The sequence below is a fragment of the Martes martes genome, assembly GCF_963455335.1.
Source record: "Martes martes genome assembly, chromosome: 3".
In the NCBI taxonomy this organism is placed as follows: Eukaryota; Metazoa; Chordata; class Mammalia; order Carnivora; family Mustelidae; genus Martes; species Martes martes.
In genome coordinates, this window is record NC_137890.1 from 59,350,423 (window position 1) to 59,370,003 (window position 19,581).

A 19,581-nucleotide genomic window follows, 5' to 3' on the forward strand; every position below is an offset into this window, starting at 1 on the left:
TTGTTTCATTACCTTTTCCTACTACTCTTTAAAAAAAAAAAAACTGAAGTATAAAAAATTGAAGTATGTTTGACACCCAATGTTACATGTTTCAGGCATAAACATATTGAGTAATTCTACTGCTCTACACATCATGCCGTGCTCACACAAGCGCAGCCGTCTGTCTCCATACAGCGATGCTACACACTCCCTTTGCTGTGCCTGTCATCCCTGTGACTTACTCATTCCCTCAGTGGAAGCCTATACCTCCCACTCCTCTTCACCCTTTTTGCCCATGCCTTCCCACCTTCCTTTCTGGCAACAACCAGTTTATTTTCTGTTTATGGGTCTGTTTCTGCTTTTTTGTTCATTTAATTTTAGTTTCCACATATAGGGGAAATCATATGGTATATGTCATTCTCTGACATTTCACTTAGCATGTTACCTTCCAGGTCCATCCATGTTATTGCAAATGGCAAGATATCATTCCTTTTTTATGATTGAGTAATATTCCTCTGTGTGCGTGTGTGTGTGTGTGTGTGTGTGTGTGTGTGTGTGTGTGTATGTGTACACATACACCACACCTTCTTTATCCATTCTTCTACCAATGGATGCTTAGGTTGCTTTCATATCTTGGCTCTTATAAATAATACTACAGTAAATATAGGGATGAGTCTATCTTTTTCAGTCAGTGTTTTCATTTTCTTTGGGTAAATACCCAGTAGTGGAATTACTGGATCGTGTGGTATTCTGTTTTTAGTTGTTTGAGGACCCTTCATACTGTTTTCCATAGTGGCTCTGTAATTTACTTTCCCACCAGCAGTGCATGAGAGTTCCTTTTTTTCCACATCCTCACTAACACTTGTTATTTCTTGTCTTTTGGACACTAGCCATTCTCACAGGTGTGAGGTGATATCTCATTGTGGTTTTGATTTACTTTTCCCTAATGTTGAGTGATGTTGAGGATCTTTCATAAGTCCTTTGGCCATCTGTACATCTTTGGAAAAAAATTTTTTGGGTCTTCTGCCCATTTTTAATCAGATTATTTGGGTTTTTTATTGTTGAGTCAAAGGAGTTCTTTATCTATTTGGGATATTAACTCCTTATCAGATACATCATTTGCAAATATCTTCTCCCATTTAGTAGGTTGCCTTTTCATTTTGTTGACGGTTTTCTTTGCCATGCAAAAGCTTTTTATTTTGGTATGGTCTCAATAGTTTATTTTTGCTTGTATTTCCCTTCCCTGAGGAGACAGATCTAGAAAAATGTTGTTATGGCTGTGTTTATTTTTTTTAATTTACTTATTTGACAGAGAGAGACACAGCAAGAGAGGGAAAACAAGTAGGGGGAGTGGGGAGAGGGAGAAGGGAAGCCCAATGTGGGGCTTGATCCCAGGACCCCTGGGATCATGACCTCAGCCGGAGGCAGATGCTTAACGACTGAGCCACCCAGGCGCCACATGGCTATGTTTAAGAGATTACTCCCTGTGTTCTCTTCTGGAAGTTTTATGGCTTTAGGTCTCACACCTAGGTCTTTAATCCATTTTGAGTTCATTTTTGTATGTGGTGTAAGAAGGTGGTCCAGTTTCATCCTTTTTTTTTTTTTTAAGATTTTATTTATTAGAGAAATGGAGAGGGAGCACAAGCAGGCAGAGGGAGAGGGAGAAGCAGCCTCCCCGCTGAGCAAGGAGCCCAATGCAGGGCTTGATCCCAGGACCCCGGAATCCTGACCCAAGCCGAAGGCAGCTGCTTAACCAACGGAGCCACCCAGGCACCCCCCAGTTTCATCCTTTTGCATGTGTGTGTCCAGTTTTCCCAGCACCATTTATTGAAGAGACTGTCTTTCCCCTGTTGTGTATTCTTGTCTCCTTTGTTAACAATTAGTTGGCTATAAAATCATGCATTTATTTCTGGGGTTTCTATTCTGTTCCATTGATCTATATATCTATCCTTATGCCATACCAGACTGTTTCAATTATTATAGCATTGTAGTGTATCTTTAAATCTGAGATTGTACTATTTCCAGTTTTGTTCTTTCTCAAAGACTGCTTTGGCTATTTGGGGTCTTTGTGGTTCCATACAAATTTTAGTATTTTTTGCTCTAGTTCTGTGAAGAATGCTATCGGTATTTTGGTAGAAATTGCATTGAATCTGTAGATTGCTTTGTGATTTCATTCTGTAATGTTGATCTTCAATTCAGAGATAGGTTGGATTCGGGTAGCACATGGAAACTTGAGGCAACCTAAACATAAAAGTGGGTTTTTAATCAGACTGCAGGGGCATTTCATGGCTCCTGAAGGCCAGCATGCAGGCAGGTCTAAGAACAGTGACTAGGAAGCCATCAGGAACCCATTCTGTCCTCTCTTGTCCTCATTTCTGTATTCCTCTTTGCAGACTGGCTTGCTCTCTACCATGTGGCTCAGAGTCTACTCCACTCTCTCAGGATAGGGAGTCCAGTTGGCTTAGCTTCAGGTCAGGGCCCCAACCACATTCACTTAACCACTGGGGGTCAGGGTTACACAGTATAAAACATGCCTGGGGATTGGGGCCACTTCCAGAGAAAAGCAGGGTGGCTTGTGATCTGTTTATGTACCCCCAAAAGGTGGTCCTATTATACCCCAATCCATCTTCCACTCCTGGTAAGTATTTTGTGATACCATTTTCTAACTTGCAGGTTTCAGTAGTACTTTGTGCATATTGTGAATTTTTGTTTTCTCAATTTGTAGCTGTACTCTTCAGCACTTGTGGAATGTGAGGATCCTGATCCATGTAATAAAGACAGAAATTTTGATGTGGAATCAGTAAAGAAAGAAATCTATAGAGGAAGGAAGTTGGTAAGTATAAATGATTTTATTAGTCATATGAGATAAACAGATCTTGAAGGGGATGTTTCCAAAAGAAAGTCTATTTGATTGATAAACCAGGGATAGAGACACATCTTGGAGAGCTGAAAGACATAGAACCTATATTGGAAACTTAAATTCAACTGAACAATTAATATTTTAAAATGAGCTACAACATACTTCATCAGCAGAGTAGCTATGCATTAGAATGCTTTTGGCTGTAAGTAGAAGGACCCTCAACTCAAACTGGCTTTAACAAAAAGGATGCTTATTTTCTTACTTAGCCAGAGGGAAAACTGGCTTCAGAGTTGGTCGATTTAGTGGCTTAGTGGTGTCATCAAGAGCCCATTCTCCTTTCTGTCATCTTGTCCACAACATCAGATGGTCCTCTTGTGGTCATAGGGTGGTCACAGACAACTCCTGAAGTGTCCGTCTTTCTTATTCCTATCTGGTAAAAGAAAAAGTTCATCCCAGGCCCCTGGGTGGCTCAGTCGGGTAAGTGTCTGCCTTTCGGCTCAGGTCATGATCCCCAGGTCCTGGGATTGAGCTCTGAATTGGGCTCCCTGCCCAGCAGGGAGTCTGCTTCTCCCTCTGCCCCTCACCCCACTCTTGTACTCTCTTGCTCTCTCTCTCTCTCAAATAAATAAATAAATAAATTCTTTTAAAAAAAAGTAGAAGTTCATCCCCTAGCATTGAATAAGAGCTCTTCTGAAAATTAAATGAGGCCACACCTCCTCTAGTTGCTAGAAGTGGCCATAATTAATCAGGATCAACCCCCTTGGACCTGGGTCAGCTCCCCTTGGGAAGACAGAGTGTGGAGTAGCTACCCTGTTGGCTCTGTGACAGTAGACTTCCTCTAGGAAAAGCCCTTCATGGCTTAGCAAGTGGTACAGCAGGTGTGAGCACATAATGCCCACCACCACAGTACAGTTTATGATCTGGAACAAACATTTCTTTAGTCTTTACAAGGCATACACATATATGAGGGCAGTTTCCGCATAGCCTGATGTACTTTGAGAAGGGTCAGCACAGTTCACTCAAGCAATCAAGCACCTTAGTGCAGGTGGGGCCCAGGAAGCCTTCCTAGCTGGGGAGGAGTGAGGGTAATGAAGATGGGAAAGGAGGAATTCCAGGGAAAGGGAACAGGATGTGCAAAAGTTGGGAAGGCAAGAAAGACATGGCATGTGCCTAAAACTGTAAGCATATGACTGTGGCACCCTCTTTACTGACTCCATGGAATTCCACGGGATAGACCAGAATGTATGAAACCATTCCCTTGTTGCTGGATAATGAGTCGACTCTGGTTTTTCACTATAATCAACTAATGCTGCAGTAAACATCTTTCTACACATATCCTGTGTACTTGTTTGAACAATGCTGTACACCGTGTTCCTAGAAGTGAAATGGCTGAGTCAAAGAGAATTCCCTTTAATAATTTTGAAACATACAGGGTACCTGGGTGGCTTAGTCGGTTATGCATCTGCCTTCAGCTCAGATCATTATCCCAGTGTCCTGGGATTGAGCCCTGCACAGGCTTCCTGCTCAGCAGGGAGCCTGCTTCTCCCTCTCCTGCTCCCCCTGCTTGTGCACGCTCTCACCCTCTCTCTCTCTCTGTCAAATAAATAAATAAAATCTTTTAAAAACAATAATAATTTTGAAACATGCTAATGAACTGTCACCGAGAAAAGTTGTACCATTTTATACTTATGTGGATGAAAGAACACTTTCCTAGCCCTTAACAAAAATGAATCTTGTTACTTCTTGAATCTGACAGGAAGTGTTACCTTGCATTTCCCTCATCACTAGAGAGAGGCTGAATGGTAGTTCTCCTTAGGCATCTGCCTCCCTCCCAGCACCCCCAGACCCAGCAGTTCTTTCGTGATCCCTCTACAGTCAGTGACCCCACCTCACAGCCACTGTCCTGCAAACAGCCTAGACTCCCTCTCCCCACCACCCCAACACACATTTCCTTACTCACCTAGCAAACTGCCCCCCACCACCTGCCTGTTGTCTGCATATGCTGAGTAGTACTAGCACTTGAAGAGTTGAACAACTGGATAAAAACCCACAAATGTGTTGATTAATCTTAGATTCATAGCCACAAATCTCAAAAGGAACCTTAACGTGTCACCCTCCACCCTCTACCTTTACTGTTTCATATCCTCTCATTTCTTTTGAAACCTCTCCCCACCCCAACTGCTCATCCCCAAATTGATGACTATGCCTTATTTTTTTAATAGACTTTATTTTTTTAGAGCTGTTTTAGGCTCACAGAACACTTGAGGGAAAAGTACAAAGACTTCCCATATACTTCCCACCCCCACACATACACAGCTTTCTTTTTATCAACATCCCCCACTAGAGTGGTGCATTGTTACAACTGACGAACCTACATGGACACAACATCAAAACACCCAAAGTCCATAGTTTACATTAGGGTTCACCTTGGTGGTATACATATCTTTGTCTGATTTTTATTGAAAAATGGGAGCCATTAGCCAGGAACTCCTACTATCCAAACTGCTGCCCATTCACCTTTATCCCCAGACTCTGGGACCCCCCACTTGTTAAAGTCAACCCACCACTTACACTTTGGAGTCATCACCTGCCCCTCCTTAAGGATTAGCCTCTTGCATTTCCCTTCATCTCATTCTCATCAGTATCCCCCTTTGTACTAGATTATTTCCTTCAGCATATCTCCATGATCAACTGATAATATCATCTTAAATCCTCCTCTGTATACAAAAAACCTGTTCAACTACAATGTCACTTCTGTCTTTAGCTGACCTTTTAGCAGGATTCATCACATAGTTGTCCATGTCCTGCCTCTCGAAGCACTTTCTTCCTCTGACTTCCTGCACACACTCTGCTACTATGTCTCTCACCTTTCTGGTTGCTTCGTTCCAGACACCTTGGCTGTTTTTCCTTCTCTTCTGAACCTCTAAAGTGTGCAGTCCCCATAGCTCTCCTGGGCTCCTGCCTCCATCTGAATATCTTTCCTGTGTGATCTCTTCCAGTTCCCTTGGCTTCAAGTCCGTACTTACGCCAGGGACTCTCTACCTCCAGTCATGATAACCAACCTGACGTATCTACACGAACATCTAATAGAAGCTCATATTAAACTGGCCAATGAACACAGTCCCAGCCCCTGCGCGCGCACACACACACACACACACACACACTCCATCCAAACCTGTTCACTCCTCACCTCAGTGAACTGTCCACCATTCATCCATCATCATCTTCTCATAAAATCCCAGCCCAGCATCCAGCCTGCAGACTCTCTATCCTCCCCTTCTCTCTGTCACTAACCCCCTGTAGTAAAGTCATGGGTCTCCCTCAAACACTTGCTAAACATCACTGATCTTTGTTCTGCATGCTCTCCTGCCCATCCCTACCCCAGCCTATTCTCCACACAGCCATAATAGTATCTTTAAAAGATACTTGGGACCCCCTGGGTGACTCAGTCCATTGAGTATCTGATTCTTGATTTCAGTTCAGGTCATGATCTCAGGGTCATGAAACTGAGCACCGTGCTGGGCTCTGTGCTCTGCATTCAACACTGAATGTGCTTGGGATTCTGTCCTTCCCCTTCCACCTCTCCCCCTCCCTCAGCATGTTCTCTCTCTCTCTCTCAGTAAATAAATAAATAAATAAATAAATAAATAAATAATTTTTTAAAAAATAAAATGAAAATAAAATTAATAAAATTTAAAAAAACTGATCACTTGGGGCGCTTGGGTGGCTCAGTGGGTTAAAGCCTCTGCCTTTGGCTCAGGTCATGATCTCAGGGTCATGATCGAGCCCCATATCAGGCTCTCTGCTCAGCAGGGAGCCTGCTTCCCCCTCTCTCTCTGCCTGCCTCTCCGCCTACTTGTGATCTCTCTCTCTCTCTGTGTCAAATAAATAAATAAATCTTAAAAAAAAAAAAACAAAACTGATCACTTTTTGTTCCCATTGTATGAAGACAAAACCCCAATTCCTTACCCTGGTTTGTGTAACCCCTTACATGACCCAGCCCTTACTTACCCTTTGGATCTTCCCTCTGACTCTTCCCTTACCCTTCTCTTCACTCCAACATCAGCCCACCCTGTATGGGGTGGTAAATGTTGCTATCCGTAGTCTTATTCCCATAAGTACTAGAGCTGTTCTTATTTATTTATGTTAAAATTGAATTTAAATTCATTAAAAGATATCATTAAAGAGAGTAAAGAAAGAAAACACAGATTGGGAAAAGATACTTACAACACACGTATTGTTATGTTTTTAAGTTTGCTTTATGTGACCTTGGTTTTCTCTCTCCATTAGAATGTTAACTTCACAAGGACGGGTGCCTTGTCCCCTGCTGTTTCCCTCTACCTCAGAACAGTGCCTGCCACATCACAGTTACTCAGTAGTCTTTAAGTGAATGAAATTTTATTAACCATTTGTGTTTCTTCTGTAATTTGCCTTTTCTCATTTTTCTCTGAGTTTATCAGTCTTAACCCTTTATCAAATATGCAGCAAACATTTCTTTCTTTATTGATACAGTTGACATACAATATTAGTTTCAGGCATACAACACAGTGATCTAACATGTATATATATTATGAAATGATCACCACAATAAGCCCAATTTCCATCCATCACCATATTCCAGTATCATTGGCTGTATTCTTTGTGCTCTGCATTATATCCCTGTGATTTGTATTTTTTTTTTTTAATTTTTTTATTTTAATAAACATATAATGTATTTTTATCCCCAGGGGTACAGGTCTGTGAATCGTCTGGTTTACACATTTCACAGCACTCATCATAGCACATACCCTCCCCAATGTCCATTTCCCCACCACCCTCTCCCATCCCCCTTCCCCCCCGCAACCCTCAGTCTGTTTCTTGAGATTGAGTCTTTTATGGTTTGTCTCCCTCCCAATCCCATCTTTTCATTTTTTCTTTTCCTACCCCTCCCCAAACCCCCCCACCTTGCATCTCCACTTCCTCATATCAAAGAGATCATATGATAGTTATATTTCTCCGATTGACTTATTTCGCTAAGCATGATACCCTCTAGTTCCATCCACGTCGTCGCAAATGGCAAGATTTCATGTCTTTTGATGGCTGCATAGTATTCCATTGTGTATATATACCACATCTTCTTTATCCATTCATCTGTTGATGGACATCTAGGCGCTTTCCACAGTTTGGCTATTGTGGACATTGCTGCTATAAACATTCGGGTGCACGTGCCCCTTCGGAGCACCACGTTTGTATCTTTAGGATATATACCCAGGAGTGCAATTGCTGGGTCGTAGGGTAGCTCTATTTTCAGTTTTTTGAGGAACCTCCACACTGTTTTCCAGAGTGGTTGCACCAGCTTGCATTCCCACCAACAGTGTAGGAGGGTTCCCCTCTCTCCGCATCCTCGCCAGCATCTGTCATTTCTTGACTTGTTAATTTTAGCCATTCTGACTGGTGTGAGGTGGTATCTCATTGTGGTTTTGATTTGTATTTCCCTGATGCCGAGTGATGTGGAGCATTTTTTCATGTGTCTGTTGGCCATCTGGATGTCTTCCTTGCAGAAATGTCTGTTCATGTCCTCTGCCCATTTCTTGACTGGATTATTTGTTCTTTGGGTATTGAGTTTGATAAGCTCTTTATAGATTTTGGATACGAGCCCTTTATCTGATATGTCGTTTGCAAATATCTTCTCCCATTCTGTCAGTTGTCTTTTGGTTTTGTTAACTGTTTCCTTTGCTGTGCAAAAGCTTTTGATCTTGATGAAATCCCAATAGTTCATTTTTGCCCTTGCTTCTGTTGCCTTTGACGATGTTCCTAGGAAGAAGTTGCTGCGGTGGAGGTCAAAGAGGTTGCTGCCTGCATTCTCCTCAAGGATTTTGATAGATTCCTTTCGCACATTGAGGTCCTTCATCCACTTTGAGTCTATTTTCGTGTGTGGTGTAAGGAAATAGTCCAATTTCATTTTTCTGCATGTGGCTGTCCAATTTTCCCAGCACCATTTGTTGAAGAGGCTGTCTTTTTTCCATTGGATATTCTTTCCTGCTTTGTCGAAGATTAGTTGACCATAGAGTTGAGGGTCTATTTCTGGGCTCTCTATTCTGTTCCATTGGTCTATATGTCTGTTTTTGTGCCAGTACCATACTGTCTTGATGATGACAGCTTTGTAATAGAGCTTGAAGTCTGGAATTGTGATACCACCGACTTTGGCTTTCTTTTTCAATATTCCTTTGGCTATTCGAGGTCTTTTCTGGTTCCATATAAATTTTAGGATTATTTGTTCTATTTCTTTAAAAAAAATGGATGGGATTTTGATAGGGATTGCATTAAATGTGTAGATTGCTTTAGGTAAAATAGACATTTTCACAATATTTGTTCTTCCAATCCATGAGCATGGAATATTTTTCCATTTCTTTGTGTCTTCCTCAATTTCTTTCATGAGTACTTTATAGTTTTCTGAGTATAGATTCTTTGCCTCTTTGGTTAGATTTATTCCTAGGTATCTTATGGTTTTGGGTACGATTGTAAATGGGACTGACTCCTCAATTTCTCTTTCTTCTGTCTTGTTGTTAGTGTAAAGAAATGCGACTGATTTCTGTGCATTGACTTTATATCCTGACACTTTACTGAATTCCTGTATAAGTTCTAGCAGTTTTGGAGTGGAGCCTTTTGGGTTTTCCACATATAGTATCATATCATCTGCAAAGAGTGATAGTTTGACTTCTTCTTTGCCGATTTGGATGCCTTTAATTTCTTTTTGTTGTCTGATTGCTGAGGCTAGGACTTCTAGTACTATGTTGAACAGCAGTGGTGATAACGGACATCCCTGCCGTGTTCCTGACCTTAGCGGAAAAGCTTTCAGTTTTTCTCCATTGAGAATGATATTTGCGGTGGGTTTTTCATAGATGGCTTTGATAATATTGAGGTATGTGCCTTCTATCCCTACACTTTGAAGAGTTTTAATCAGGAAGGGATGCTGCACTTTGTCAAATGCTTTTTCAGCATCTCTTGAGAGTATCATATGGTTCTTACTCTTTCTTTTATTAATGTATTGTATCACATTGATGGATTTGCGGATGTTGAACCAACCTTGCAGCCCTGGAATAAATCCCACTTGGTCGTGGTGAATAATCCTTTTAATGTACTGTTGGATCCTATTGGCCAGTATTTTGGTGAGAATTTTCGCATCTGTGTTCATCAAGGATATTGGTCTGTAATTCTCTTTTTTGGTGGGATCCTTGTCTGGTTTTGGGATCAAGGTGATGCTGGCCTCATAGAATGAGTTTGGAAGTTTTCCTTCCATTTCTATTTTTTGGAACAGTTTCAGGAGAATAGGAATTAATTCTTCTTTAAATGTTTGGTAGAATTCCCCTGGGAAGCCATCTGGTCCTGGACTTTTGTTTGTTTGGAGATTTTTGATGACTGTTTCAATCTCCTTACTGGTTATGGGTCTGTTCAGGTTATCTATTTCTTCCTGGTTCAGTTGTGGTAGTTTATACATCTCTAGAAATGTATCCATTTCTTCCAGGTTGTCAAATTTGTTGCCATAGAGTTGCTCGTAGTATGTTCTTATAATTGTTTGTATTTCTTTGGTGTTGGTTGTGATCTCTCCTCTTTCATTCATGATTTTATTTATTTGCGTCCTTTCTCTTTTCTTTTTGATAAGTCTGGCCAGGGGCTTATCAATCTTATTAATTCTTTCAAAGAACCAGCTCCTAGTTTTGTTGATTTGTTCTATTGTTTTTTTAGTTTCTATTTCATTGATTTCTGCTCTGATCTTTATGATTTCTCTTCTCCTGCTGGGTTTAGGCTTTCTTTGTTGTTCTCTCTCCAGCTCCTTTAGGTGTAGGGTTAGGTTGTGTATTTGAGACCTTTCTTGTTTCTTGAGAAAGGCTTGCACCGCTATATATTTTCCTCTCAGGACTGCCTTTGTTGTGTCCCACAGATTTTGAACTGTTGTGTTTTCATTATCATTTGTTTCCATGAATTTTTTCAATTCTTCTTTAATTTCCTGGTTGACCCATTCATTTTTTAGAAGGATGCTGTTTAGTCTCCATGTATTTGCGTTCTTTCCAAATTTCCTCTTGTGATTGAGTTCGAGCTTCAGAGCATTGTGGTCTGAAAATATGCAGGGAATGATCTCGATCTTTTGGTACCGATTGAGACCTGATTTATGACCCAGGATGTGGTCTATTCTGGAGAATGTTCCATGTGCACTAGAGAAGAATGTATATTCTGTTGCTTTGGGATGGAATGTTCTGAATATATCTGTGATGTCCATCTGGTCCAGTGTGTCATTTAAGGCCTTTATTTCCTTGTTGATCTTTTGCTTAGATGATCTGTCCATTTCAGTGAGGTGATTTGTATTTTTAGTAACTGAAAGTTTGTATCTCTTAACCACTTCACCCCACCAGTTTTTTGTATTAATGAGTCTGTTTCTGTTCTCAAAACTTTTGGCTTTTTGGTAGCTGTCACCGTAAAAATGGAAGTTTAAATTTTTTATGTAGTCATATCTATCAGTCTTTTTCTCTGTGGCTTCTGAGTTTCCTTCCTTGCATAGTCTTCCTGACCTTAACCCCATACATTTTTTTTTTTTTTTTTTTTTTTTTTTTTTAAAGATTTCATCCATTTATTTGACAGAGAGAAATCACAAGCAGGCAGAGAGGCAGGCAAAGAGAGAGGGAGAAGCAGGCTGCCCGCCGAACAGAGAGCCTGACGCGGGGCTCGATTCCAGGACCCCGAGATCATGACCTGAGCCGAAGGCAGAGGCTTAACCCACTGAGCCACCCAGGCGCCCCACCCCATACATTTTTATTAACTTAAAAACTTGTCTCTCAGAGCCTTAATCCATGTGGAATTTATTTGGGAAAATATTATAAGGTAGGGGTGTAACTTTATTTTTTTTCTACACATAAAGCCAGATGACCCCCCCAAATTAAATCTTTCTTTGTGCTGTGATTTGAAATTCCACCTTTAGCGTAATCTAATTTCTTACCCATATTTGAATTTTCTTTATTTGTATGGTTGCTTGTGCTGACCTTAGAATATTGTTTGAGCTATTTCCTGTTTTGCAAGGTGGTTTCATTGTGCTTCCCCTTCATTCAGACAAAGCCTGAATCGAATCAAATCAACCTTGGGCATGGCTTGGGACACCCCCCACCCTTGCCAAACCAGTTAGATTGCTGTGGCCGCATACTGTCCTAGCCATGTCTACACCACCTTCAATATATAAAATGCCAGATCAACTAATATATAAAAGCAAGAGATCAAACTTAGAAAAAAATTGCTACTCAGGGTTGTTTTTTTTTTTAAATTTTAAGTTTTTGGGCCCACTACATAGACTCCAGAGAGGTTTCACTTATTTATCTCACATTGTCCTCAGTAGAAACTATGAGACAGGCAGTGTTCTCCCCAGGGAAGGATCTGGGTCTAAGAGAGGGAAAGACTGCTGGATCACACAGCTCTCCGAGGCACCATCAGGAGCCACCCTCGCCATGGGCCCGAGTGTACCTAACAGGACCCTTTGCCTAGTCAGGACAAATCTTTTTGTAGAAATCTCCTGTGAAAAGAGAAAGGTTTTATTTGTTTGTTTTAAAACAAAAGGGTTTTCTGCTTTTAATCAGATCATTACAGGTCAGTGCCAACCAAGTACTTTACTTAGCAGAGGTTTTACTGAAATCTCAAAATGAGCAGCTAGATGTTAATACCTAACATTTGTGGCTGAGGACATTAGGGCTGCTGACTTAAAAATAACATTTAGTGACATCTTTAATTTTAAATGTTAACAGAAATTAAACAGGTGCTTACTCAGTAAAATTTATTCTTCTATAGAAATGTGCATTTTGTAAAAAAGGAGGAGCCACCGTGGGATGTGATTTAAAAGCCTGTAACAAGAGTTACCACTTTTTCTGTGCCAAGAATGACGACGCAGTTCTACAAACTGATAAATCTCGAGGAATTTTTAAGTATGTATAATTAAACAGTTCTAAAGCTACACTTGGGGGAACGGAATAAGGAATGGTTAGATTAAGACAGATTTTTTTTTTTTTTTAAAGACTTTAGTTATTTGACAGAGTGCACAAGCGGGGGAGCGGCAGGCAGAGGGAGAGGGAGAAGCAGACTCCCCACCCAGCAGGGAGCCCGCTGCGGGACTCAATCCCAGGACCCTGGTATCATGACCTAAGCCGAAGACAGACACTTAACCAACTGAACCACCCAGGGGCCCCAAGACAAGAGATACTTTTCAAAAGATTTTTATTTGAGAGCAAGCAAGCAAAAGGGGGAGAGAAAGGGAGGGAGAAGCAGTCTCCCTTCTGAGCAGGTAGCCTTATGGGGGCTCCATCCCATGACCCTGATATAATGACCTGAGCAGATGTTAAACCAGCTGAGCCACCCTGGCACCCCCACAAGGAGATTTTTAAAGATAATTTCATGCAAATGGTTTCCAAGTAAGAACAGGGTTTGGGGGATGCTCAGTTGGGACTCTGACCTCACAATACCTTCCCTCAATATTATAGAAAAAAAATAAGCAGAATTGGTTTTTGTTTTAATCTTCCTACATGCCTTCTTTCCCAGTAGAAAGCACTGGTTGCCATACTGGCATGAGTGACCTAATGGGTGTTCACAGGACCTAGAATCAGTTCACTGTTGCTCTCTTCTGCAAACAGGAGCCTTGTTAGCCACAAGTCCATGGTTTATCCATCTTGTCTGCTGAATGAATGTTTTTTCCCACCACTCTTACCACTATCTTACCTATGAAGAGCTTTTAGAAGTGATAAACTATGCAGCAAATATAGTAATCATTCATTAAGTTCTTGAACAAATTAATCCTGTTTCAATTGCCTTGGGCTTTTAAATCTTGCTTCCCTTCTTTCAATAATTCTTTAATGTTAATTTTGACCCAGTAAGGCATATTTCAAGTCCAATAGAATTGTATTTGTTCTATCCAGGAAGGAACTTGATCTTCCTTCTGATGAAAGATTGCAGTTCAGTTAAATAGACATAGACGAAATCAATAAGCCAGTTGTTAACTGAATTGATTCAGGTCATGTTCAGTTTTTTGGTATGTGGATGCAGTCTAAAACATGTCATATAGGGGCACCTAGGTGGCTCAGTTGGTTGAGTGTCTGCCTTCGGCTCAGGTCATGATCTCAGGGTCCTGGGTTCGAGTCCCACTTTGGGCTGCCTGCTTAGTGGGCAGCCTGCTTCTCCCTCACCCTCTCCCCCACTTGTGCTCTCTCACTCTCGTCAAATAAAAAAAAATATCTTTAAAAAAATAAAACATCATATAAAAAGATATCTAGAAGAAGTTTTAACCTTTTTTAAAGTTATAAAATGAAATAAAAAATTAAATGATGGTTTGAAGTTGAAAAGCCAGGCAGATGCTTCTCACTTCTCTGGGGCATGTGCATACACTCTGATGGAATATTTTAAATTTCAGTGAAATAATATTTTCATTCACAGTATTCTGAATGAGAGCATTATCTTTTTAATAACGATTTTTGTGAGAGCCTAAGTATTTTAAAATTGGATTTGGAGGCTAGATTTTTCCCTTTGGGCACACACCCCCAGTTTCATCAGTGTTTCAGGCACTAACGACGCTGTTTTATCTAATAATCACTCTCTTTGTGCCAAAAATACTTTCAAGTACTTTACAAATGTTAACCTATATAATCCTCATAACAGCCCAGTGAGTTAGATATTATTATCCCTGCTTTACAGATGCAGACACCGAGGTCCTATGAGACTTAGTCATTTGTCCCCAGGTCACAGCTGATGAGTGGCAGAGCTGGCCTTTAGGGCTCTGGAGTTCTTGCTTTTCACCACCATATCCTCTTCAGGCTTAGGGGCCTATATAGCCTATTTTTTTTTTTAAGATTTTTATTTATTTTTTTGACAGACAGAGATCACAAGTAGGCAGAGAGGCAGGCAGAGAGAGAGGAAGGGAAGCAGGCTCCCCACTGAGCAGAGAATCTGACGTGGGGCTCGATTCCAGGACCCTGCGATCATGACCTGAACTGAAGTAGGGGCCTATATTCTAAAACAACATGGGCAAGCCTATTATTAAAAGGGATTTGTTAAATAATTTTACATGATTTTGAGCAAGTTCCATAGGTATTTTATTGCTTGAGACTAGAAAGGAAGGTGTAAATCATGTTAATTTTATACCATACTTTTTATATTTGATTTGCTCAGAAACTCAGATTGTATTATTTTTTAACCTTCTCAAGGAGTTCATTTTATTATGATTTCCATAGTGACCTCAAACACCCAGTAGACACACTATTAGCAGAGCTACAAGACTGAGCAAAAAGGAGTCAATTCCCACTGTATCTTAAAATTGCAAGCATATTGGTCTTGTAGAACCAATGAATAGACACTCAATGAAATAATCATTTTTGTCATTATCAAGTATCAGGTGAACTTTGATGCACTTTTTAATTGAATTTAAATATTCAGTTGTTAGAGGGCCTATCATACACAAGATATTTTGCTAGGTGCAGTAAGAATATAAAGAGGAACAGGACATAGGCTAATCTCAGAGAACCTAGTACCTTGTGGAAGGACCAGAGAGACCAGAACCAACAGAGGCATGTGGCATGATGGGAGCAGGAGGGGATTTGCATGAAATTGGCTTGGCCTTGAGTTGATGATTGTTGAAACTGAGTGATGGGTAGGGAGCCATGGGGCTCATCATCTCTCCTCCACTTTTAGATATATTTGAAATTTTCCATAATTAAAAAAAAACCATAAGTGCCTGGCAGACAAGAGTGTTCAGATACTAGAATCCAAAGGGTGAGATTAATTTTGCTTGGGGCAGGGATGGGTTGCCAGGAAGACTGCATGTACGAGGTGGAAACTTAAGAATTCGTACAGTTTCCATAGGCAAGAGGGATCCGGTCTTCTGAAGCTCAGCACCATAAGGAAAGGAAGGGAGACATAGCTGGGGCTGAGGAGGATAGAGACTGGGGAAGAAATGGGACCTAAGCAGCTCCTCAAAATTCACTCACTCCATTTCTTATTCATAGCCTGCTGTGCTGCTTGCTTTCCTTCCCTGCCCTTGATCCACTGTAGATGCATGCAATTTAGCTCTAAAGTCTGGGGGAGATAGCTGCTGAATTAGAAAACTACTTTCCCCAAAATTCATGCATGCCATTTTGTGCTATTTATTGTTGAAGATCAGTAGAACTTTGTGTAGTCAGATGAAAATGTGCCTTAGATGTTGGATATTTAGATCTTTCTTATACAGTAAAATCCCACTGACCACTATATATGAGTTACTTACCATTGTTCAAAATGTTTCACATGCACTCCTTCCAAGAGCATACCAGTTTGAGGGCTCAGAGCACAAAAGACATCTGAGAGAGGCTCTGTCCGCATTTGATGAGGGTCAGTAACTTACACAGCTTTGGACAGCATTTTTCTTTCACAGATATTTAGGGTAAAGCCATCATGAAAAATGGGTTCATTTTTAAGTCATAAGAAAATAGGCATAACAGTTAAAAATGTAAGTAAAAATACTTAACAGTTCTTTGAAATTGCATGTTTCAGAGTGTTTTGCAAACAACATGCTTCACTGAACAACGCTCATAATGGTAAGTCTCTAATTTACTACTATGGGTTTAAAGAAAAGTATACATTTAGGTAAGACATGGAATATCCTGATTTGATTTACTGGCCTCCCTGACTTAAATACAAATTTTTGAGTTAAATTTTTATATATTTACAAAATTACCAGTTTCTTTGTGCAGTGTGCAGTATAATGGACTAACTTTTCTTCTTTGCAAACTAGACCTACTCCCAGGAAATTCTCTGTCTGGAATCTTCTATCCTCACTACAATCAGAGGGCCAAACGAGGACGTGGTAAAAACCTTTGACTTTTGTGACTGCTTCTCTTCTAAAAGAATATCAGAATTTCCAGTACATAAAATTGATAAATTGCTGCATATTCCCTAAAATTCCCTAAGAATACATGATTAGCATTTCAGTTATAATTAAGGAAAACTGGGCCCTGGCTAACTGGAGTTACGGGATGTACATTCACTCATGAATGGCCTCTGTGTGCTGCGTGAATAGCAGTGTCTCACCAGCACTAAATCTGGAATGCTTACTGTGGGCCAGACACAGGACCTCTTTGGAAAAGGCTTAGTTCTGTGTCATGCCAACTGCATTTTTTAGTGGTAAACAACACTCTCTAAACAGTATTGTTACCCTCATTTTTCAGTCAGTACACTTTTATCAGAAATTATTATAAAAAATATAGCTTCAAACCAGTGTTTACTGATAGGGAAAGGAAACAATAATGTAGTTTTATTTAATTTTTAAATTTTTTTTTAAAAGAGTGCACATGAGCTGGAAGGGAGGGGCAGAGGGGGACAGAGAATCTCAAGCAGGTGCTACACTCATCATGAAGCCGGACACAGGGCTCAATCTCATGATCCAAGCCAAGAATCAGATGCTCTACTGACTGAGCTACGCAGGTGCCCCAATATTTTAAATTAAAAAAAATTTTTTTATTAATTTTTAAAAGCAGATTATAACACGGTTATGAATCCTCTCCCCAGAAGAAACTATCAGTTTCATTTGAATACTTGTAAAAATTTCCTGTAAAAACATACCTACTACTATATTTTGTTTTCACTCAGACATCCTTCCATATCTGTACAAATGGATCTACCTCATTTTTGAAAGGCTGCATTGTATTATTCAGTTGTATAGCTGAATTACAACTGAATTAGTCTCTGCATGATGGACACTGAGGTTGTTTCTATTTTTGTTTCTATCACATTGAATAGTGTAGCTACCATTTTTCTCATCTTTGTGCCTTTATGCAGCTGTGCCATTTGGAAAACTTCGTGTAGATTGCTGGGTCAAAGAGTATAAACAATGAAACCGTGATAACTGGCTAATTCTCTTCCAAAGAAGTTGCCCCACCGTATGCAATTATCCCAATCCTTGCAAACGTTATATATTAAACACCTTCATCTTTGTCAGTCTGATAGGTGGAAAATTATTATTTTGCATATCTTTATTTATGAGTAAAATTGAGTGTATTCCTCTATCTTTTGAACAACGTATCTGTTTTCCTGTGACACAGTCTGTTTTTCTATTTAATGAACTCTTCCTAGAGGGTTCCCCATTTGCCTATTTTTCTACTCATCTTTTTTATATTGACTTATAAGATTTTTATATTTTGAAAATTGGTGCTTTACCATAAGTGTTGCAAACATTTAGTGTAAGTTTGTTGTATCTTTTGACTTTGTAATAACTTTTAGCATAGAAGAGTTTTCTATTTTACGTAGTCAAGCATCAGTCTTTTCCTTTATGGATTCTGGTTTCTACATGATTTATATTTTCAACTGATTTTTCAGGAGTAAAAAGAAAAAGAGGAAGGAAGAAACGTCTCTCAACAGACATTCATGTACAGGTAATTTGACTTCATTTTACTATAGCTTTCAATTTCTTCACATAGTTTCTTCCTTATTTTAAACATTCACATATCTGGTGAAATTGTAACAGAACCATAATGAGATGAATATAAAGGCTGGATGTGTTGGGTATCCCAGCACATGACCTTCAGAAGATGACAGTCCATGGCTCCGGTAACACATGAACCACATCAGTGAACGTGTCGGAGCCCGCAGTGTGCTTAAGGCCTTCAGAGGGGCAGAGCTGCAGTAAAGCATCCTTACATGACCAAGTATCTCTCTTGACCTAATGTGTAATTTTCATAGTTTTCCGCATTACTATTTTGTGCAAAGTGAATGAAATGTTTTGGGGATTGGAGACCACTTTTTATACATATGCTCATATAAGCTAAATTAAAAAGAGCCGGCAACCTTTACCTCTTACTGTTTATATAAGAGGAGTTTGTCACGCCTCTTGATGTTTTGTTACACAAAAATGATTTTATGTTTACATGTAAACTACCAATGAATATGGGGCATGATTTTCACCACAGGCATATCATTGAATTGTCTGTAACAAAAGACTGGTTTTCATGTTCCACAGTATTAAATGTCAACAGTAAATCAGTGTAATCTTGATTTTTCTCTCCCTCTAGCCACCCGAAACGTTGATATTAGATAGATTCATAAAACAAATGAAGGAGGAGGATGGCAGACACACAGGTTTGCTATAAATTTTCTATCAAATATGACCTACAGTGCTTACAAACATAACCCATTTATTTCAAAGTTGGTATCCCACTTAATTCATCTGGACTTACAGTAATCGTAAGAAACCTTTTATTGTAACTATCTGCTCTGTCATAGCCCCAGCTCAAAGTAACTGAGATGGGGATGGTCCACTGTTCTTTGCTATTAAGACAGGATATACTTCCTGGTCTAGAAGCCAGGGTTACCTGAGCTCAGAATCCAGGCCCCTGCTACCTCTTGTACTGTGACCCCAGAAAGAGGGTCCAGGAAGCTGAAGCCACTCACTGTCTTTTTCTGTCAGGGAAAAAGACATTCCATAATGACACACAGTAACTGTGACAGAAAAAAATTATGGGAGCTATTATCTCAAAAATCTGAAGCTAAATTTTAGAAAATCCTCTTGATTCAAATAATTAGGCTAAGCAGAGAAGTTTTCATTTTCACTTTTTGTAACACTGTTTCAGTGAGGAAAACATGAGGTATGATGAAGTTACAATAGAAGATAAAGGTGCTGAAATACCTGGCTGGCTCGGTCGATTAAGCAGCAGCCTTCAGCTCAGGTCATGATGCTGTGGTTCTGGGATGGAGTCTTGCACTGGGCTCCTTGC

At 40.0% G+C, this 19,581-nt stretch overlaps 1 protein-coding gene across 1 annotated transcript in view; it reads left to right on the forward strand.

Moving 5' to 3' along the window:
- Positions 1–19,581, forward strand: part of LOC308339396 (histone-lysine N-methyltransferase SETDB2) — a 92,345-nt gene that overhangs the window by 66,309 nt on the left and 6,455 nt on the right. Inside the window, exons 17-22 of the mRNA XM_080797999.1 lie at positions 2,705–2,812; positions 12,647–12,780; positions 16,367–16,410; positions 16,608–16,679; positions 18,188–18,243; positions 18,880–18,946. Of these exons, the coding sequence (XP_080654125.1) occupies positions 2,705–2,812; positions 12,647–12,780; positions 16,367–16,410; positions 16,608–16,679; positions 18,188–18,243; positions 18,880–18,946 (481 nt within the window). The remainder of the gene's footprint in view (positions 1–2,704; positions 2,813–12,646; positions 12,781–16,366; positions 16,411–16,607; positions 16,680–18,187; positions 18,244–18,879; positions 18,947–19,581) is intronic.